General features: G+C 42.8%; 1 protein-coding gene across 1 annotated transcript; it reads right to left on the bottom strand.

Annotated features, from left to right (window-relative positions):
* Nucleotides 1-948: 948 nt before the first annotated feature.
* LOC134577058 (ferritin light chain, oocyte isoform-like) lies at nt 949-8,014 on the bottom strand. Its single transcript, XM_063435699.1, has 4 exons — nt 7,778-8,014; nt 3,288-3,434; nt 1,368-1,493; nt 949-1,199 (listed from the first exon to the last, which is right to left on the bottom strand). The coding sequence occupies exons 1-4, from the start codon at nt 7,877-7,879 to the stop codon at nt 1,041-1,043; spliced, it is 534 nt and encodes a 177-aa protein (XP_063291769.1). The 5' UTR covers nt 7,880-8,014; the 3' UTR covers nt 949-1,040.
* Nucleotides 8,015-19,596: the final 11,582 nt, after the last annotated feature.

The following is a 19,596-nucleotide window of genomic DNA, read 5'->3' as shown; positions in this document are numbered from 1 at the left end:
ATGAGTAGGTCAAAGTAATTTTATAGCTTATAAAGATCAACTCTAGTTGTTATTCCAGGAGCTTTTCAAAAGTTGATATTTTAGGAGCACCCAGCAAGACGTTCTGAGTGCCTCCTGAGATTGTGTTATGGTGGGAGCACTGTCAACAGGAGGCTCGATTAGGGGTTCTGATGCAATGTGTCATGCTCAGATATGTTATGAGTTCTGCCAATGGGCAGAAGTGGTCTGGGTGCCTGGAGTGTCCCTTTAAATTCATTTTTTTTGCAGTTACAGTTTGTAATACTGTTACATTATCTTTTTACCTTTCACCCTCAGATCAAAGTGAGGGAAGAATCATAGAAAGAGGTAACTGCCCATGTTACATTGCATTGACTGACATTGTATTGAGATTCTAATCTCACCAAGGGGATAGTCACTGGGAGGACAAAAGGATTAGGACTTCTCATTACACCCCCCAAACATCCTGAAAGCCCATGCTTTTCAGAACACATCTGAGTTAAAGCCCACTATAGAGATTAGTGATCTGGAATCCTCCCTGACCAAGTAGCCAAAGTTTTACAACTTACCTGAGCTCTGCCAGGCTCCTGCCATGCAGGCCCAGCTCATTGACAGTGTCAGGTAAGGGCCACCAGCCTTTGATCCTAGCCCTGCACCAGTGCCCCTTATCTCATTGCAGGAGCTTCTCACTGCAGTGGATGCAGGTGCCCAGTGAACCCTGGTAAGTTGCCAAAACGGTTCTGAAACCATCACATTTGTTAATAGTCATGTCTGAAGGCGGTGTAGTCTGCTGTGCGGAAGACTTGTTAAAAACCACTAGTGGTGCCCATCATAACACATCTTATTCTAGTCCACTTTAAGTTTTAGTACTCAACCTGGCAGTTAGATCTAAAGACAAAAATGTTTACTAGAGAGAAAAATGTAGACAATGTCATATCAATGTCAGTTGAATAGCTTTATTTTGTGTAAAGTTGATACATTTTACATTATGAAGTCTACAGTAACATATGAATTATGTTAGAACCAATGGCAAATGGACAGGCTTAATTACTGTCCTCCCCCAAGGTAAGTTTGTCGAAGAGATACTCTCCCATGCCCACTTCCGTTGCCTTGACACGTTTCAAGTTAGTGAAGTGGTCGCCTAGTTTCTTAATCAACTTTGTCTCTTTATGCAAGTATTTAGATTCCAAGAAGTCACACATCTGAAGGACAAGAAAACAAAATTACAAACCGCTATAAAGCCCAGACAAATTTAAAATTATTGCACAATAATAGTTTAATACCCATGTTGTCAAGTGTGGACTGATTGTTCTCAGATTGCCATTGGACAAGTTTAACAGCAATCTATAGTTTAAATCCACAGTACTCACGTGAGGGTCAGTGTGGGTTCTTGCAGTTGTGTGTAGTTCTAGTAAGGCATTGTTCACACTTTTCTCAAGATTCAGAGCAGATTCCATGGCATGGGTTCCATTCTGCCATTCGTCAGCATCTGGTTTCTACAATCCAGAAAGCCTTGTTACAAGATAACTGCGTATGACTATTTTACAGAAATTAATACACAGCAACATCTTCAGTGAAAGATTGCAGAGAACCTGGGTGTAGGGAGTGTTAGAGTGCCAGCATAAAAAATATATAATAATGAATGGAATGTTCACCAAAAGATTTAGATCATGTCATTTAGAGTCAAGACCCCAGCACTGAGGGAGATCCGTTTTCTATCAATATTTCTGGTACATCAATTCCTATTGTCCAGTTTCTATGGACACAAACTGAACAAGGGGACGTTTGCTACATATGGATAATTTTATGAAATCAGAATAGAATTGCAGTTAGCAAATAAGCCATAACACATGAACTTGCAGGAAAGACCTTGTTTGCGCCAACAAATATTGCTCCATGCATACCATACAGGTACAGTTGCAACAAGCCAGGTTTTGCATAAAAGAGTAGACATTAGGAATGACAACTGCATAGTGCTGGCACGCACAAGTTATCTGGGCAGTCTGCAATAGCCCAATTCCAATGCACATTTACATAGTTTTGTTTTTTTTTACTATGTTGCTTTCAGTTAGGTGAACCCTTACATACTAAATCCTCACTGGGGGACACTGTGTAAAGCAGATTAATACTATAGCCATTGCTATGGCCCAAGTGCAGTGCTTAATTTTGTGTGTTAGTAAACCATGTGTGCAGATCTCCTCTCAGGAGAAAGACTGTCCTGAATCCTTAACAGATGGCATTTATGTTAGCTCAATTACCAGATGTGGTACCAAGGGGGAAGGAGTATATAGCACTTATATAAAAAAATACCACTATGGAAATCCTATGAGCCAGTCTGTCTAATGACAGACTCCACATTTAACTATTTTAGCACTACTACACAACATGTAGCAATGGTTTCTATATAGCTCAGAAAATGTTATTCCAGGAACACCGACCTTTTGGCAAGGCCACATGGCTGCCCATAGACTCATCTTCCTTCAGCCTGTTCCCTTACTATCTAGACAGTGTCTCTTGCCACCTATGTCATCATCTGATTACAGAGTGATCGCTAGCTGTACCGGAATGGCCACATTACACCAACTAAAATGCCTGACTACACTTCCCTGGCTGTCCATGTTGCAGAGTACTATGGGTGTGTACACTGCACAAGTCCTGCTTTCATACCAAAGAGCAGCAGTTTGAATCATCTCCCTCATTGCTAATGAGGGCCAACCTCATCTAGTGAGGTCACCACAGTAACCAAATTCCAGGAATACACTTTGGGCCGGAGCTTCCAAGCAGAGTATTTAAGGGGTTTACATTTTAGCATTATGTATTAGAGAGACATTCCAAGCATCAAAACCACTACAGCCTGCTGGAGTACTCTGGTCCAGCTCCCCAGTAATGGGGTAAGCCATTAAGCAACACTTTGCCACCATACCTGGGTCCCTGACAGTGTCTAGTGCTTCCAACAGTTTAGGAATGTTCTTCCAACTCCTGCACAAGCCAGAAGCTGTGGCGGTTGACGTTAGTTGTCAGAGCTTCCGCCGACCACTCAGCCAATGAACACTGCACAGAATTGATATTAGCCAGGGACTCGTTCTGGGCTGGATTATGACACCCCTATGACCCTGCCAAAGGTGGAGTTTCAAATCAAAAGTCCAGGACCACAAAAAAAACCCACTGAAATAGTCATGGTGCTTGGAATAACCCTTTTAGAAAATATTGTCAACACCAATTGACCAGGTTGTTGTGCTCTAGAATGAAGTATGCAATTAGATATTTAGACTTGTTCCAGTCCATAGTACCTTGATATCTTGGAGTACAATCCTTCCTCCACGCATGTTTTGGTACTTGAGAAATTCTTCAACTTCCTCTTGCTTCTGCTCATACAGCTCATGGAAAAACTTGGAAAATTTGGCTAGTGCAACATCATCACGATCAAAGTAGAATTGCTGAAGCAACAAAATCAGATTACAAGTGCATAGTCACCAATTTATTAGAAGAGGTCATCTACGTAATGTCACTTTATTAACAAGATGTTCTGTAAACACAAATTGCATGATGCACAGCAAGACTAGAAGGATGCTTTTAAAATCGATTCAGCTTAAAGCAGCACTGTCACCGTCTGGGGACTTGTGACAGAGGGGACCCTAGGTGAGTTTAGTTTACCTGAACCAGTCCCTCGTGGGAGCCACCATCTTCTTCAGCAGGCTCTCTTCTACTGCTGGCGTGAGTACAGCATTGAGGTCTATGGAGTGTCCTGAGATTGCAGGATCTTCCATAGACCGAGCCAATTTCCTGCAGCAGTCACTAGGGATAGGTGCAGTATGGACAAACGGCAGTAGCTCCACCCTGTGTCTAGAAGTGTCAGGTGTAGAAAACTACTGAAAAAGTAGATCCTACTTTGTCTCAGTATCTTTTGAAATTCAGTGAAATTCCAGACAGTCAATGTGTGTATTTCATACAATGCAAATTTTGCAAGTATTGTGAGACAGTGCGGCTTTAAACATGCTTAACCATATGTATATCAATGCTAAGTGTTTAGTTGCACTGAAGGTGCACACACCATTTCACCAAATACCAGATTTTTGATCCAGGTGTAGATGAGTGGTCACATATTTACTAAAGCCAAATAAATTTACATCTGCTTTCCCATCCCACTCATATACAAAGTATAGGATTTGGAATATTGACAAAGCACCGGTTTTCACAAGATTCAGAATGATACACAACATTTTTATGCAAGATAGTCAGGAGGGGAGAAGAGAGTGCCAAGGGAGGGAGAGGAGGGGAGAAGAGAAGAGAGTGCCAAGGGAGGGAGAGGAGGGGAGAAGAGAAGAGAGTGCCAAGGGAGGGAGAGGAGGGGAGAAGAGAAGAGAGTGCCAAGGGAGGGAGAGGAGGGGAGAAGAGAAGAGAGTGCCAAGGGAGGGAGAGGAGGGGAGAAGAGAAGAGAGTGCCAAGGGAGGGAGAGGAGGGGAGAAGAGAAGAGAGTGCCAAGGGAGGGAGAGGAGGGGAGAAGAGAGTGCCAAGGGAGGGAGAGGAGGGGAGAAGAGAGTGCCAAGGGAGGGAGAGGAGGGGAGAAGAGAGTGCCAAGGGAGGGAGAGGAGGGGAGAAGAGAGTGCCAAGGGAGGGAGAGGAGGGGAGAAGAGAGTGCCAAGGGAGGGAGAGGAGGGGAGAAGAGAGTGCCAAGGGAGGGAGAGGAGGGGAGAAGAGAGTGCCAAGGGAGGGAGAGGAGGGGAGAAGAGAGTGCCAAGGGAGGGAGAGGAGGGGAGAAGAGAGTGCCAAGGGAGGGAGAGGAGAGATTGACATCCATCACACACAATGCACCCCTTACACACAGAAAAACACAATGCATTACAATTGGACACACACAAGCAATGCAACCCTTACACACAATGCACTCCGTACATACACAGAAACACACCTTGCCGCCCTTACACATATCAGGACATCCCCTAGACACTCTGCCCCCTGTGAACAATTGGTGGAACATGAAGGTGGACCCTGGTACCCAGACCTTGAGCTGTGTAAAGGGCCCCCCCAAAAAAGGAGCTGCTTCCCGTTCTCCCAGAACATTGATTTTTGTGACCACAGTTACAAACAGCCTCCAGAGAGCCTGTTCTACACCAGACTGCAGCTAGAGCCCATCATCCGCATCTTTTTGTAAGTAGGCAATCTAGCATATTATTCGTGGCACTAATCTCTAATTTACCTCACATTAAAGAAACACTATAGTCCCCAGAACCACTGCAGCTTAATGTAGTGGTTATGGTGTCTATAGCCTGTCCCTGCAGGCCTTTTAATGTAAACACGGCGGCACTCCAGCACTGGCGTTCGTTAACGTTAGCTAACATGGCAGATCATATGGATGGGGCATTGTGATGTCACATGGGGGGGCGGCAAACGTAACTTTTGCCTAGGTCGGCAAAAATCCTTGCACCGGCCCTGGCCAGGTGTGATGTGACTACACGGCGCTCAGTCTGACACTGCGCCTGCCGGACGTCCAGAGGTCCCCCTGCTATGTCAGGTAAAAGGGGGGACAAAAGGTAGAAAAATAATTGGAAGGGTTTAGGGGGGCTACTAATATGGATGGGGAGGGGTAGGTAGAAAAATTGTTGGAAAGCGTTAGGGGGGCTACTAATAAGGAGAGGGGGAGAGGGGTAGGTAGAAAAATTGGAAGGGGTAGGGGGGTTAACATGCGTGGAAGGGGTAGGGGGTTAACATGCGTGGAAGGGGTAGGGGGTTAACATGCGTGGAAGGGGTAGGGGGTTAACATGCGTGGAAGGGGTAGGGGGGTTAACATGCGTGGAAGGGGTAGGGGGGTTAACTAATATAAATGGAAGGGGTAGAGACGGGTAGTAAAATGTATGGAATGCACTTCTGAAAGTGTCACTGAATTGCAGTTAGGAAATGTGGTCACCCTAAGTCAGGGGCAGTATTACACAACATGTATATGTATAAAAAAAATATATAAAGAGTAATCTGTAAAGTACAAAATGTTTGTGTCATATGTCGTGCTAAAAATTAAGCTAGGAATGTGCATATTTTTTAAAATAATTTTTAGAATGATACAGGCATTTTATTTCTTACATTTGTGATGATTCTTTTCCCCCCCCCTCTATATTCAAGAGACACTATAGTCACCAGAACCACAACAGCTAAACGTAGTAGTTCTGGTGTCTATAGCATGTCTTTGCAGGCTTTTTAATGTAAGCACTGCCATTTCGTAAAAAGGCAGTATTTACATTACTGCTGAGGAATAACTCTAGTGGACACTCAGATGGCCACTAGAGGTGCTTCCTAGTTGAGACATGAATGCCGCCCTATGAAGTATCTGCACATGTGCAGCAAAGCTGCGCATGCGCACCAGAGAGCAATGACGCTTCTGAATAGAAGCGTTTTATTGTTCCCTGCTCGCACCCTCCTATTTCGTCATTTTGACGAAGTAGGGGGCACGGCATCCGGAGGATCCTGGCGCTTTTCCCGGGTAAGTAAAACCCCTTCCCTGTAGTGACCCTTTAATGTTATTATTTAATCATTTATATAGCAACTGCAAATTCAGTAGTGCTGTACAATGGGATAAACAACTCCTAGTTTACAGAATAAGAATATACCCGGTGAGTAAAAATGCTATCCCCCAGATTTTTTGGGGTTCCTACACGTGTGTAGTATCCATCTCTAAAGTCAATGATACTCCCATATTACCATGAGGGAGGCATTTCATCTCCTTGGGGCAGGGTAGATCTGCTAGGATATCCACATCCCATGGGGAACAGACAGATCACTACCCATGCTGCCCTCCATGTATTTTTTTTTTTTTAAATCCAATCCAGCAGATGTGGGGGGTGGGGGGGAGAAGTTTGTCCAAATAGTGCCTGGTCCATCGTGAGATGACCAGATTGAGCGCTGAGAGACAAGCTATCCAAGGATATAGGACTTGTGGGGTTTAGTACTGTGTGCATTTTCAGGGTTCTTGATAAATACAGGAAAATCAAAAAGTCCTGGGAAATAGCACCTCTTTACCAGGGTCAACAATTTCTCTGTCCAGGAAATCATGCTTTCAGACCTTGATGGGAATTGTGAGGTAGCCTACTAAAGTAACAGGATGCATGAGCATTTCCCTGGTGTATGTGCTGCTCTCCGCTTTGAGACTCCATGCACCTGAATGAACCCAAAGAGCAGCCATTTGAGTGTGCACTAGGTTTTCACACAGGTTGGAGGCATGTATACAGTGGAGAAACCAAGTCTGCATATTAAACCACAACCTCAGAGCACCAAGGACCCTATTCTACAGAGATAAGCAGACCAAGAGGGAGACTGAAATGTGTGGGGCTCACTGTAGCATGGTGTACTGGAGCTGCTTAATTGTACTGAGATATGAAGTTACAGCACCATACTTCATATTGTGTAAGAGCCAATAAAACATTACACTGCTTATTGCCAACACAAAACCAGTTATAACCAAGGAACACCCTAGTCTGCCTCATTCAGGTCCCTACCTGCCCTTTTGGATCAGCACATCACTGTGCCAACTACCATGTTTATAAGCAAAAATCAGGTGAAAGAAAATAAAACTGCTATAAAGCAACACTACTATCTACCAACATTCCAAATGGATCAAAGTGACACTTGTTAGCTGTGGAGTGGGTGTAGCCAGGGGCTAGTCTGTGCACTATAGCCACTAAACAGCTTTGATATTTTAAAGGCATTGCATATATAAAATTACATGTTTTACATACTTTATAACCACACATGTTGGAAGTTACAGACAAGAATTACAATAAGAGACACTCACCAGTGACAGGTAGACATAAGAGGCTTTCAACTCCAAGTTAACAATGCGGTTAATAGCAGCCTCACTTTCCAATTGATAGTTCTGCCGGATTTGGGAGGTCATTGCTGCAAGATCTTAAATTTCTCACCAATAAATTAACAATACTGGCAATGTAGAACAATACACACACCAAAAAAATCACAGCTCTGTCCAAACACTGTTGTCCCAAGAACTGCCTACTAGCTTCAACACTGAGGGGGAGTCTTGTTTTATATCTGCAATTAGCGTGTACATCACCTGCCTAATGATCTCTCACCTAGACAAATAGTTACTCTAATGGTTGAACACCTCATTATCTCAATCTGAGAGGAAACAGACATTTAAATGTTTCCATGGAGTTGTTTTTTTTTTTTGGTTTTTTTTTTATTTAGCTTTTAAACTTGTAACCCATTGAAATGTGTGTATATATAATCACAATGTTTTAAACATTAAGACGACTTCTCAAACTGGATTTTATCAGGTTTATTCATATAAATGTGAATTGTTAGAACTGCAAAGTGAATTAAAAATTGTCTTTAAAATGTATAAAATAAATCCAAATGCCAACTGGGGAGGAGTGGACATCGCTGCTGGAGCAAATTTGGAGTTAAACTGCTTGAGGTAAGAATGCCTCCAGGGGCCTCCTGGCGCCATGTCAAATTTTTTTAGATGAAGTTGTTTTGGTGCCTGGAGTGTCCCTTTAACCCCCTAAGGACACATGACATGTGTGATATGTAGAGATGTCCCGAATAGTTCGCTGGCGAATATTTCCTGGCGAACATAGCTTGTTTGCGTTCGCCACGGCGGGCGAGCATATGCGATGTTCGGTCCGCCCCCTATTCGTCATCATTGAGTAAACTTTGACCCTGTACTTCACAGTCAGCAGACACATTCCAGCCAATCAGCAGCAGACCCTCCCTCCCAGACCCTCCCACCTCCTGGACAGCATCCATTTTAGATTCATTCGGAAGCTGCATTTTTTTTTTTTTTAGACAGAAGTGTGTTATATTTGAGCATGCTAGGCTGAACGTGCGTATATCATGGCTAGTTGCACTGAGGGTATGAGTATATAGAAGTACATTGTTGTGAAAGATGGCTGTCATGTTTAGGGTGTGGCGTGCACGTTATCAACTGTGTATTTATATCAGCAGCTCCACCACTAGTTATAAATCAAGTGTGAGTCGCCCCATGAGATGAGACTAGTGAATAACATAATACATGAACGGTTAAGGTAAAGGCATGTAAGGAACTACAACAATAAATTCTTTAGGAGGTGAAATAATGACATGTTTAAACGCTTGCTACTTTACGATTAGTTAATGTGCAGAGAGCAGTTCATGTGATCAAAGGCATGGTGTGGAGGATTGGCTATAGTGGGACATGCTTGGCAGGCTGCTGTTTACTGCTTGTGCTCATCCGATCCCTTCTGGGCGCCAGGTGCAGACCCTGGGAGTCCCTGATACCTGGAACAACAAAGGCAAGTCTCTGGCTGAGTGCCGGGTTCGCGGCTTGAGGTGGTGGAAGCTTGTTTTGTCGGGTGGTCGGATCTGTCCCGGTGGTGCTTCACATCTGGTGCGGGATTGTGGTGGCTTAAGGTGGAGGCGAGTGCTTGACGTGGGGCAGGCTCTGCATTTCTGTTTGTGCCTCCGGTCCCGTCTTCGACGCCTTTTGCGTTGGTGGATTTTAATGGGGACTGCTTTGCTTAGCTGTGGTGGAGCTTGTTGGGGCTGTGGTGGAGCTTGTTGGGGCTTCCTGCTTGTTATTTGCTTCCAAAATTGATTAAAGAGTCTGTCCAGCTTAGACTCAATATCCTGCCATGCTTTGCTGGTAGCCTCTCAGGGGTGGACTGGGATAATCCCCACCGGTCCGGGGGGGGGGGGTAGCAGAGCTCCTGCCGGGAAGTAGCTGCTCCTGGGCATCCCAGGATCGGGAGCTCGGCCGCCTCTCCCGCCCGGTGAGCACCAGGCCACACTTGCCATGCGGAGGTAAGTAAGACTCTGTTGAGTTGCTGACCGCTATTAAGCATGTCGGGTCGGTCAGGTAGGAGCAACATTGCTGGGTCATCCCCTTCTGGGGTGAAATTCGCTTGTTGATAGCTGCTTAAAGTGAGATATTGAGGGAGTTCACACGAAGTGCGTCTTTCCTCCATGACAGCTAGGCCCCGCCCCCCGGAAGCTGCATTCTTAGTGAGAGGAGGGACAGTGTAGCTGCTGCTGATTTAATAGGGAAATCGATAGCTAGGCTAGTGTATTCAGTGTCCACTACAGTCCTGAAGGACTCATCTGATCTCTGCTGTAAGGACAGAACCCCAAAAAGCCCTTTTTAGGGCTAGAACATCAGTCTGCTTTTTTTTTTTCTGTGTAATCTAATTGCAGTTGCCTGCCTGCCAGCATGTGTGTCAGGCTCACAGCGTATACTGTGCCCACTTGCCCAGTGCCACCACTCATATCTGGTGTCACAATAGCTTGCATTTAAAAAAAAAACAACTTTTTTGACTGTAATTTAATAGCAGTCAGTTTCCTTCACGCGTGTGCGTTTCAGGGCCTGCAAGGGCACAGTGTCACACCAGTGCAACTCATATCTGGTGTAACAGTAGTGTACATTAAAAAAAAAACTAGAAATTTGACAGTGAAATAATAGCAGTCAGTTTCCTTCACACGTGTGTGTTTCAGGGCCTGCCAGGGCACAGTGTCACACCAGTGCAACTCATATCTGGTGTAACAGTAATATTTAAAAACATTTAAAATAAAAAATAAAATTTTGACTGTAATAGATTGAATAGCAGTTAGTTGTCTGCAAGCGTGTGTGTCAGGCCTACAGCGTCTACTCTGCCAACTTTTGCCAGAGCACAGTGCCACTCATATCTGTTGTCACAGTAGCTGGTACGCATAGTACCACTAATTGAAAAAAAAAATGACAGGCAGAGGCAGGCCACCCCGCAGGGGCCGTCGTGGTCGTGGTGCTGTGATTCCCTTTGGCCCTAGAATAATGCCCAGTGTTCAGACGCCACGTACCCTGAACTCGAAAAGTTCTGAGGACATAGTTGACTGGCTAACACAGGACACCCAATCTTCTACAGCTTCCGCTCGGAACCTTGACGCACCATCCTCCTCCAGCTTAGCTTCGGGCACCTCTCAAGTTACCACTCGCCCGCCACCACCAACACTAGCACCACAGCCGCTTCGCTTGATCTGTCAGAGGAGTTATTTACACATCAGTTGGAAGAAATTAGGGATGCGCAACCATTATTGCCAGAGGATGTAGATAACAGGGATATGTCTCAGTCAGGCAGCATTACACACAAGGACGTACGGTGTGATGATGATGATGTACCCGCTGCTGCTTCCTTTGCTGAGTTGTCAGATACAAGTGAAGCGGTTGATGATGACGATGTCTCAGTGGATGTCACGTGGGTGCCCGCTAGAAGAGAAGAAGAACAGGGGGAAAGGAACTCTTGTATAAAAAGGCTGAAGGAGAACGACCTGTACTGGGTGTCCACGCTACTAGAGCCCCGGTATAAGCAGAAAGTGCCTGAAATGTTACCGAATTACCGCAAGTCGGAAAAGATGCAGCAGTTCCAAAATAAATTAAAAAGTATGCTTTACACAGCGTATAAGGGTGATGTCACAGCACAACGGGAATCTAACAGGAGAAGAGGTGAAAGTAATCCTCCTCCTCCCACGACCACGCCGGCAAGGACAGGACGCTTTACAGACGTGTTGTTGATGGAGGACATGTGGAGCTTTTTAAGTCCTACGCATCGCCACAGCGCTTCGGGGTCCACCCTCAGAGAACGACTCGACCGACAGGTAGCAGACTACCTCACCTTAACTGCAGATATCGACACTCTGAGGAGCGATGAACCCCTTGAGTACTGGGTGTGCAGGCTTGACCTGTGGCCTGAGCTATCCCAATTTGCGATAGAACTTCTGGCCTGCCCCGCTTCAAGTGTCCTGTCAGAAAGGACCTTCAGTGCAGCAGGAGGTATTGTCACTGAGAAGAGAAGTCGCCTAGGTCAAAAAAGTCTAGATTACCTCACCTTTATTAAGATGAATGAGGGATGGATCCCAAAGGGACTGACAGTGGGCGATACATTCGACTAAAAAAGGCTGATGAGGGGGACGTAACAGGGATTAAACTGATAAGAATAGTCCTACTTAACACACCACACCTATCTGGTGGCACATTAGATTGCACGCGCAGTGCCCCAAATTGAAGTAGGAGGACCGACCAAGCATCTTTTTCCATTTCCCGGTTCCTAAAATCGATGCCATATACACGTTCCCTGATAGGGGACGTAACAGGGATTAAACTGATAAGAATAGTACTACTTAACACACCACTCCTACCTGGTGGCACATTAGATTACACACGCAGTGCCCCAAATTTGAAGTAGGAGGACCAACCAAGCATCTTTTTCCATCTCCCGGTTCCTAAAATCGATGCCATAAACACGTCCCCTGATAGGGGACGTAACAGGGATTAAACTGATAAGAATAGTACTACTTAACACACCACTCCTATCTGGTGGCACATTAGATTACACGCGCAGTGCCCCAAATTTGAAGTAGGAGGACCAACCAAGCATCTTTTTCCATCTCCCGGTTCCTAAAATCGATGCCATATACACGTCCCCTGATAGGGGAAGTAACAGGGATTAAACTGATAAGAATAGTACTACTTAACACACCACTCCTATCTGGTGGCACATTAGATTACACGCGCAGTGCCCCAAATTTGAAGTAGGAGGACCAACCAAGCATCTTTTTCCATCTCCCGGTTCCTAAAATCGATGCCATATACACGTCCCCTGATAGGGGACGTAACAGGGATTAAACTGATAAGAATAGTACTACTTAACACACCACTCCTTTCTGGTGGCACATTAGATTGCACGCGCAGTGCCCCAAATTTGAAGTAGGAGGACCGACCAAGCATCTTTTTCCATCTCCCGGTTCCTAAAATCGATGCCATATACACGTCCCCTGATAGGGGACGTAACAGGGATTAAACTGATAGGAATAGTACTACTTAGCACACCTTATAACTAGAAAAGCTACAATTTCTGGGGAAATTGTGAAGTGTTCTTGCCTCCACCAGTAGTCTACAACTGGAGTGGGCGGAGTAACTGTTATTATTTATTTATATAGCACATTTAATTGCAATGTTGTTGCCCAAAGTGCTTCACAGTTACATTAAAACATACAGTTATAAAAACATTAGCAGGTGTAAGAGGCTTTGTCTATGACATCACTTGCTGCTGCAGCCTGGCACAGGTCAGAGTATTTTTGCGGTTTCCATCTTAAAACGGTCATATTTGTAAAACTATAAGTCCTACAGCGAAGAGCTTTATATTGTGAGAATCACAAGACCCAGACCTACATTTTGATGCATAGTATGTCTCTGAGATATTAACAATGAAGGCACAGTCGCAGTTTAGAAATTGCCCTTCAAATGTGAGCTTTGCAGAGTGGAGTTTCAAGGAATGTCAATGGAAGGCGTGAGTTGCAAACAAATGGTCATATTGTGAAAACTATCAGGACTATGGCTTAGCCGTGGGCATTTTTAGTGGCAGCAGGGATAGCTGAACGTTTTGATATAAGATATTTGATATTTGTGTAGCTGTGCCTGAAAATGAGGGAGTGGTGGCAGTTTAGAAATCATGTCCTGATATTTCAGCTTTTGCCAGCTCCCACTCTAGCTTTGCCATTCATTCCTATGGGACAAATTTCGCCACAAGAACGACGATATTCCGTGAACCATTCGGCGAAACGTTCCACAAAGTAATAGCACTCCGATCGGGAACAATCTGCACATTTCGGTATATTTCTGTCTATGTAGTGTAAAAACTGTGGGAGGAGTTAGGGTGGCAAATTTGGCTATAATAAGAATAATAAGAACTAGAAAAGCTACAATTTCTGGGGAAATTGTGTGAAGTGTTCTTGCCTCCACCAGTAGTCTACAACTGGAGTGGGCAGAGTAACTTATTATTTATTTATATAGCACATTTAATTGCAACGTTGTTGCCCAAATTGCTTCACAGTTACTTTAAAACATACATTTATAAAAACATTAGCAGATGTACAAAAGGCCCTGTCTATGACATCACTTGCTGCTGCAGCCTTGCACAGGTCAGAGTATTTTGGCGGTTGCCATCTTCAAACGGTCGTATTTTAAAAACTATAAATCCTACAGTGAAGAGCTTTATATTGTGAGAATCACAAGACCCAGACCTACATTTTGATGTATAGTATGTCTCTGAGATATTAACAATGAAGGCACAGTTGCAGTTTAGAAATTGCCCTTTAAATGTGAGCTTTGCAGAGTGGTGTTTCAATGAATGCCAATGGACGGCGTGAGTTGCAAACAAATGGTCATATTGTGAAAACGATCAGGACTATGGCTTAGCTATGGACATTTTTAGTGGCAGCACGGATAGCTGAACGTTTTGATATACGATTTGTGTAGGTGGGCCTGAAAATGAGGGAGTGGTGGCAGTTTAGAAATCATGTCCTGATTTTTCAGCTTTTGCCAGCTCCCACTCTAGCTTTGCCATTCATTCCTATGGGACAAATTTCGCCAGAAGAACGACGATATTCCGAGAACCATTCGGCGAAAGGTTCCACAAAGTAATAGCAATCCGATCGGGAACAATCTGCACGTTTTGGTATATTTTTGTCTATGTAGTGTAAAAACTGTGGGAGGAGTTAGGGTGGCAAATTTGGCTATAATAATAATAATAATAACTAGAAAAGCTACAATTTCTGGGGAAATTGTGAAGTGTTCTTGCCTCCACCAGTAGTATACAACTGGAGTGGGCGGAGTAACTGTTATTATTTATTTATATAGCACATTTAATTGCAACGTTGTTGCACAGTTACATTAAAACATACAGTTATAAAAACATTAGCAGGTGCAAATGGCCCTGTCTATGACATCACTTGCTGCTGCAGCCTTGCACAGGTCAGAGTATTTTTGCGGTTGCCATCTTCAAACGGTCGTATTTTAAAAACTATAAATCCTACCGTGAAGAGCTTTATATTGTGAGAATCACAAGACCCAGACCTACAATGTGATGTATAGTATGTCTCTGAGATATTAACAATGAAGGCACAGTCTCAGTTTAGAAATTGCCCTTCAATTGTGAGCTTTGCAGAGTGGAGTTTCAATGAATGTCAATAGACGGCGTGAGTTGCAAACAAATGGTCATATTGTGAAAACTATCAGGACTATGGCTTAGCCGTGGACATTTTTAGTGGCAGCTGGGATAGCTGAACGTTTTGATATACGATTTGTGTAGGTGGGCCTGAAAATGAGGGAGTGGTGGCAGTTTAGAAATCATGTCCTGATTTTTCAGCTTTTGCCAGCTCCCACTCTAGCTTTGCCATTCATTCCTATGGGACAAATTTCGCCACAAGAACGACGATATTCCGAGAACCATTCGCCGAAACGTTCCACAAAGTAATAGCAATCCGATCGGGAACAATCTGCACGTTTTGGTATATTTTTGTCTATGTAGTGTAAAAACTGTGGGAGGAGTTAGGGTGGCAAATTTGGCTATAATAAGAATAACAACTAGAAAAGCTAAAATTTCTGGGGAAATTGTGTGAAGTGTTCTTGCCTCCACCAGTAGTCTACAACTTGAGTGGGCGGAGTAACTGTTATTTATTTATATAGCACATTTAATTGCAACGTTGTTGCCCAAAGTGCTTCACAGTTACATTAAAACATACAGTTATAAAAACATTAGCAGTTGCAAAAGGCCCTGTCTATGACATCACTTGCTGCTGCAGCCTGGCACAGGTCAGAGTATTTTTGCGGTTGCCATCTTCGAACTGTCGTATTTTAAAAACTATAAATCATATAGTGAAGAGCTTTATATTGTGAGAATCACAAGACCCAGACCTACATTTTGATGTATAGTATGTCTCTGAGATATTAACAATGAAGGCACAGTCGCAGTTTAGAAATTGCCCTTCAAATGTGAGCTTTGCAGAGTGGAGTTTCAATGAATGTCAATGGACTGTGTGAGTTGCAAACAAATGGTCATATTGGGAAAACTATCTGGACTATGGCTTAGCTGTGGACATTTTTAGTGGCAGCAGGGATAACTGAACCTTTTGATATACGATTTGTGTAGGTGGGCCTGAAAATGAGGTAGTGGTGGCAGTTTAGAAATCATGTCCTGATTTTTCAGCTTTTGCCAGCTCCCACTCTAGCTTTGCCATTCATTCCTATGGGACACATTTCGAGACAAGAACGACGATATTCCGTGAACCATTCGGCGAAACGTTCCACAAAGTAATAGCAATCCGATCGGGAACAATCTGCACGTTTTGGTAAATTTTCGTCTATGTAGTGTAAAAACTGTGGTAGGAGTTAGGGTGGCAAATTTGGCTATAATAATAATAATAATATACATGTGAGATAACAGTAAGTGGTCTTGCTATGCAAGAACACTTAACTAGAAAAGCTACAATTTCTGGGGAAATTGTGTGAAGTGTTCTTGCCTCCACCAGTAGTCTACAACTGGAGTGGGCAGAGTAACTGTTATTATTTATTTTTATAGCACATTTAATTGCAACGTTGTTTCCCAAAGTGCTTCACAGTTACATTAAAACATACAGTTATAAAAACATTAGCAGTTGCAAAAGGCCCTGTCTATGACATCACTTGCTGCTGCAGCCTTGCACAGGTCAGAGTATTTTGGCGGTTGCCATCTTCAAACGGTCGTATTTTAAAAACTATAAATCCTACAGTGAAGAGCTTTATATTGTGAGAATCGCAAGACCCATACCTACATTTTGATGTATAGTATGTCTCTGAGATATTAACAATGAAGGCACAGTCGCAGTTTAGAAATTGCCCTTCAAATGTGAGCTTTGCAGAGTGGAGTTTCAATGAATGTCAATGGACTGCGTGAGTTGCAAACAAATGGTCATATTGTGAAAACTATAAGGACTATGCCTTAGCTGTGGACATTTTTTGTGGCAGCAGGGGTAGCTGAACGTTTTGATATAAGATTTATGTAGGTGGGCCTAAAAATGAGGGAGTGGTGGCAGTTTAGAAATCATGTCCTGATTTTTCAGCTTTTGCCAGCTCCCACTCTAGCTTTGCCATTCATTCCTATGGGACAAATTTCGCCACAAGAACGACGATATTCCGTGAACCATTCGGCGAAACGTTCCACAAAGTAATAGCAATCCGATCGGGAACAATCTGCACGTTTTGGTACATTTTCGTCTATGTAGTGTAAAAACTGTGGGAGGAGTTAGGGTGGCAAATTTTAAGAATAAAAAGGTATAAACAATATACCAGCAAGTGGAGCGCTATAATGAATATTAATATAAATAATGAGGGGGTATACTCACCCCTCCAACATAGTGATACAATGTGTCCAAATGTACATACAAAGTAAAACAACAAAAAGAGAGAATATAGTGCAGATGGTTTACAAAAATAAAAAATGAATAATAGTAGCAATTGGTTGAAACCACTCACGTGGGTTGGAGCCTATAAGCTATTGGCTCCGTAAGTGACTCCTTTTTGCTCTTGAGGCAGCAACACACCCCTTTATCCCAAACGATGTTCTCCCGAAGATATGGAACAAGCAGAGAGAGAGAACCTCATAGGTGGTATTGTACAGATAGTGTATACAAAATAGTGAGATAGTAATTGTTATGCTCACCTTAGACAGAGCCTTGAATTCCTGGCTCTGAGGTTTGTTGGCAATATGCTAATTTATTGGGATAGCATTCCCCACATAGTGTTCCTGGAGGCTAGAAAGGACTATATGGACTGATATAAAAAAATAACGATTTATTGTAGAGATAAAAAATAATAAAAACAATATTAAGACTTCTCAAAAGCATATAAGCTAAAAGGTAGAAAGTCCAAGTATAAAAGTCCAAAACTCCAGCTAAACGCGTTTCACTCTTGTATGAGCTTCCTCAGTAGCTGTGAAGTAGCCTCAGGAATCTTCCACTTTATAAGTGTTCTAAAGTTAATTCGGATCCTCCCTTTGGGGTCACAGGAAGTGTGATTATCCAATCATAAGGTCAGAGTCTCTTTCAAATTTCTTATACTGATCACCTGTAGTGGGTGACCGAGGTTCGCGCCCAGCTATGCCAATCTTTTTATGGCATATTGGGAGCTCCAGTTTATCCATCATGGGGCAGGCTGGGCGACGGGCCTCGTTACCTATCGCCGTTACATAGATGACCTGTTTTTTATCTGGGAAGGCACAGAAGAATCACTAACCAACTTCCTTAATACATTGAACAATAATGATTGGGGCATAGCCCTCACTACGGATTTTAACAAAACGAGAGTGAACTTTTTAGATCTTGACATTTTTATTGAAGATAATAAAATCAAAACTAGCACTCATTTTAAAAAAGTAGATGTAAATAGTTTTATTCACACCACGAGCTGTCATTTTACACCTTGGCTTATGGGAATCCCCAAATCCCAATTTATCCGGATAAAAAGAAACTGCACTGAGGAGACTAAATTTATTGAACAGTCGCATAAATTAGAAGGTAAAATGTTGGAAAAAGGATATAAACAAGATGATCTAACCAAAGATCTTAATCAAGTAATGGCAATTAAGAGAGAAACCCTATTAACAGGTAAAGGGATTAATGAGAATAAAGAAAGATTTAATGATAATGACAACATACCTATTTTCTGTAATTACAGTCATGGTAACCGTCATTTTAAAAAAATTATTAACAGACACTGGTCAATCCTAAAGGAAGACCCAGTCCTGTCCACCATTCTACCAGACAAACCCAAGGTGATCTTTAGAGGGGCACCTAACATGAAAAAATTACTAGTAAGGAACCACATTAGAAAACCATGCAGCATAAAGCCAATTGATACTAGGAAAGGTTTCTTTGGTTGTGGAATATGTTTGGCGTGCAGGAACACTGGAAGCAAAAAAAGACATGTAGGGAAATTCAAAAGTACTAAAGAAAATGAAGAGTTCAACATAAACAATCTCATCACTTGCCATTCAACCAATGTAGTGTACCTATTGGAATGTCCATGCGGCCTCAAGTATGTGGGCCGCACAAAAAGTAATCTACTTATTAGGATAGAAGAGCATATAAGGAACATTAAGAAGGGATATGAAGGACACAGTGTATCCAATCATTTCAAGATTACACACAACAGCAATCCTCAGGGGCTCATATTTATGGGCATACACAAAACTTTAGGGAATTGGAGAGGCGGTGATTTTAACAAAATTTTAGCTCAAAATGAAATGAGGTGGATTTTTAGCCTTGAGACTTTACAACCCAAAGGTCTAAATATAGATTTTGAACTCTGTCATTTCCTTTAATTATCTTTAACATATATTTAACACTATCATATTATATCTGCACCAACTGCAAATTTATACCATTTGGTTTTATGTCCTTTTAAAAAATGAAGTCTTGAATTCCAATGGGAGGAGTTTGTTTTGATTGCACTCTCTCATTCAGTAAGTTTTTAATCGACCCCCATTTTGGTAATCCCTTTTATTTTATGTTATATTTGAGGGATACCTCTCTGTTATTGTACCCATCTATTTATTTTACTTTGTTAATATTCATTCCGCTTTTTTTTTTTTTTTTTTTTTTTTAACAATGACATTTGGGAAGATGTTGGAGGGCGGAAGTGATGTCACTTCCGCCAACCACTGCCCATAATGTCTTTTTTTTTTTTTTTTTTTTTTTTTTTTTATTAACAATGACATTTGGGAAGATGTTGGAGGGCGGAAGTGATGTCACTTCCGCCAACCACTGCCCATAATG

The sequence above is a fragment of the Pelobates fuscus genome, chromosome 11 (assembly GCF_036172605.1).
Source record: "Pelobates fuscus isolate aPelFus1 chromosome 11, aPelFus1.pri, whole genome shotgun sequence".
In the NCBI taxonomy this organism is placed as follows: Eukaryota; Metazoa; Chordata; class Amphibia; order Anura; family Pelobatidae; genus Pelobates; species Pelobates fuscus.
The sequence above is the reverse complement of the archived record's forward strand: the minus strand, read 5'-3'. Positions and strand labels throughout refer to the sequence as shown.

Bases quoted from the DNA above. Each gene is read 5' to 3' on its own strand.
- LOC134577058 (XM_063435699.1), bottom strand. From the start codon at position 7,879: ATGACCTCCCAAATCCGGCAGAACTATCAATTGGAAAGTGAGGCTGCT. The intron at 3,435-7,777 runs GTGAGTGTCTCT...TTGTTGCTTCAG, and splicing joins CTTATGTCTACCTGTCACTG to CAATTCTACTTTGATCGTGA. The intron at 1,494-3,287 runs GTACTATGGACT...TCTGGATTGTAG, and splicing joins TTGTACTCCAAGATATCAAG to AAACCAGATGCTGACGAATG.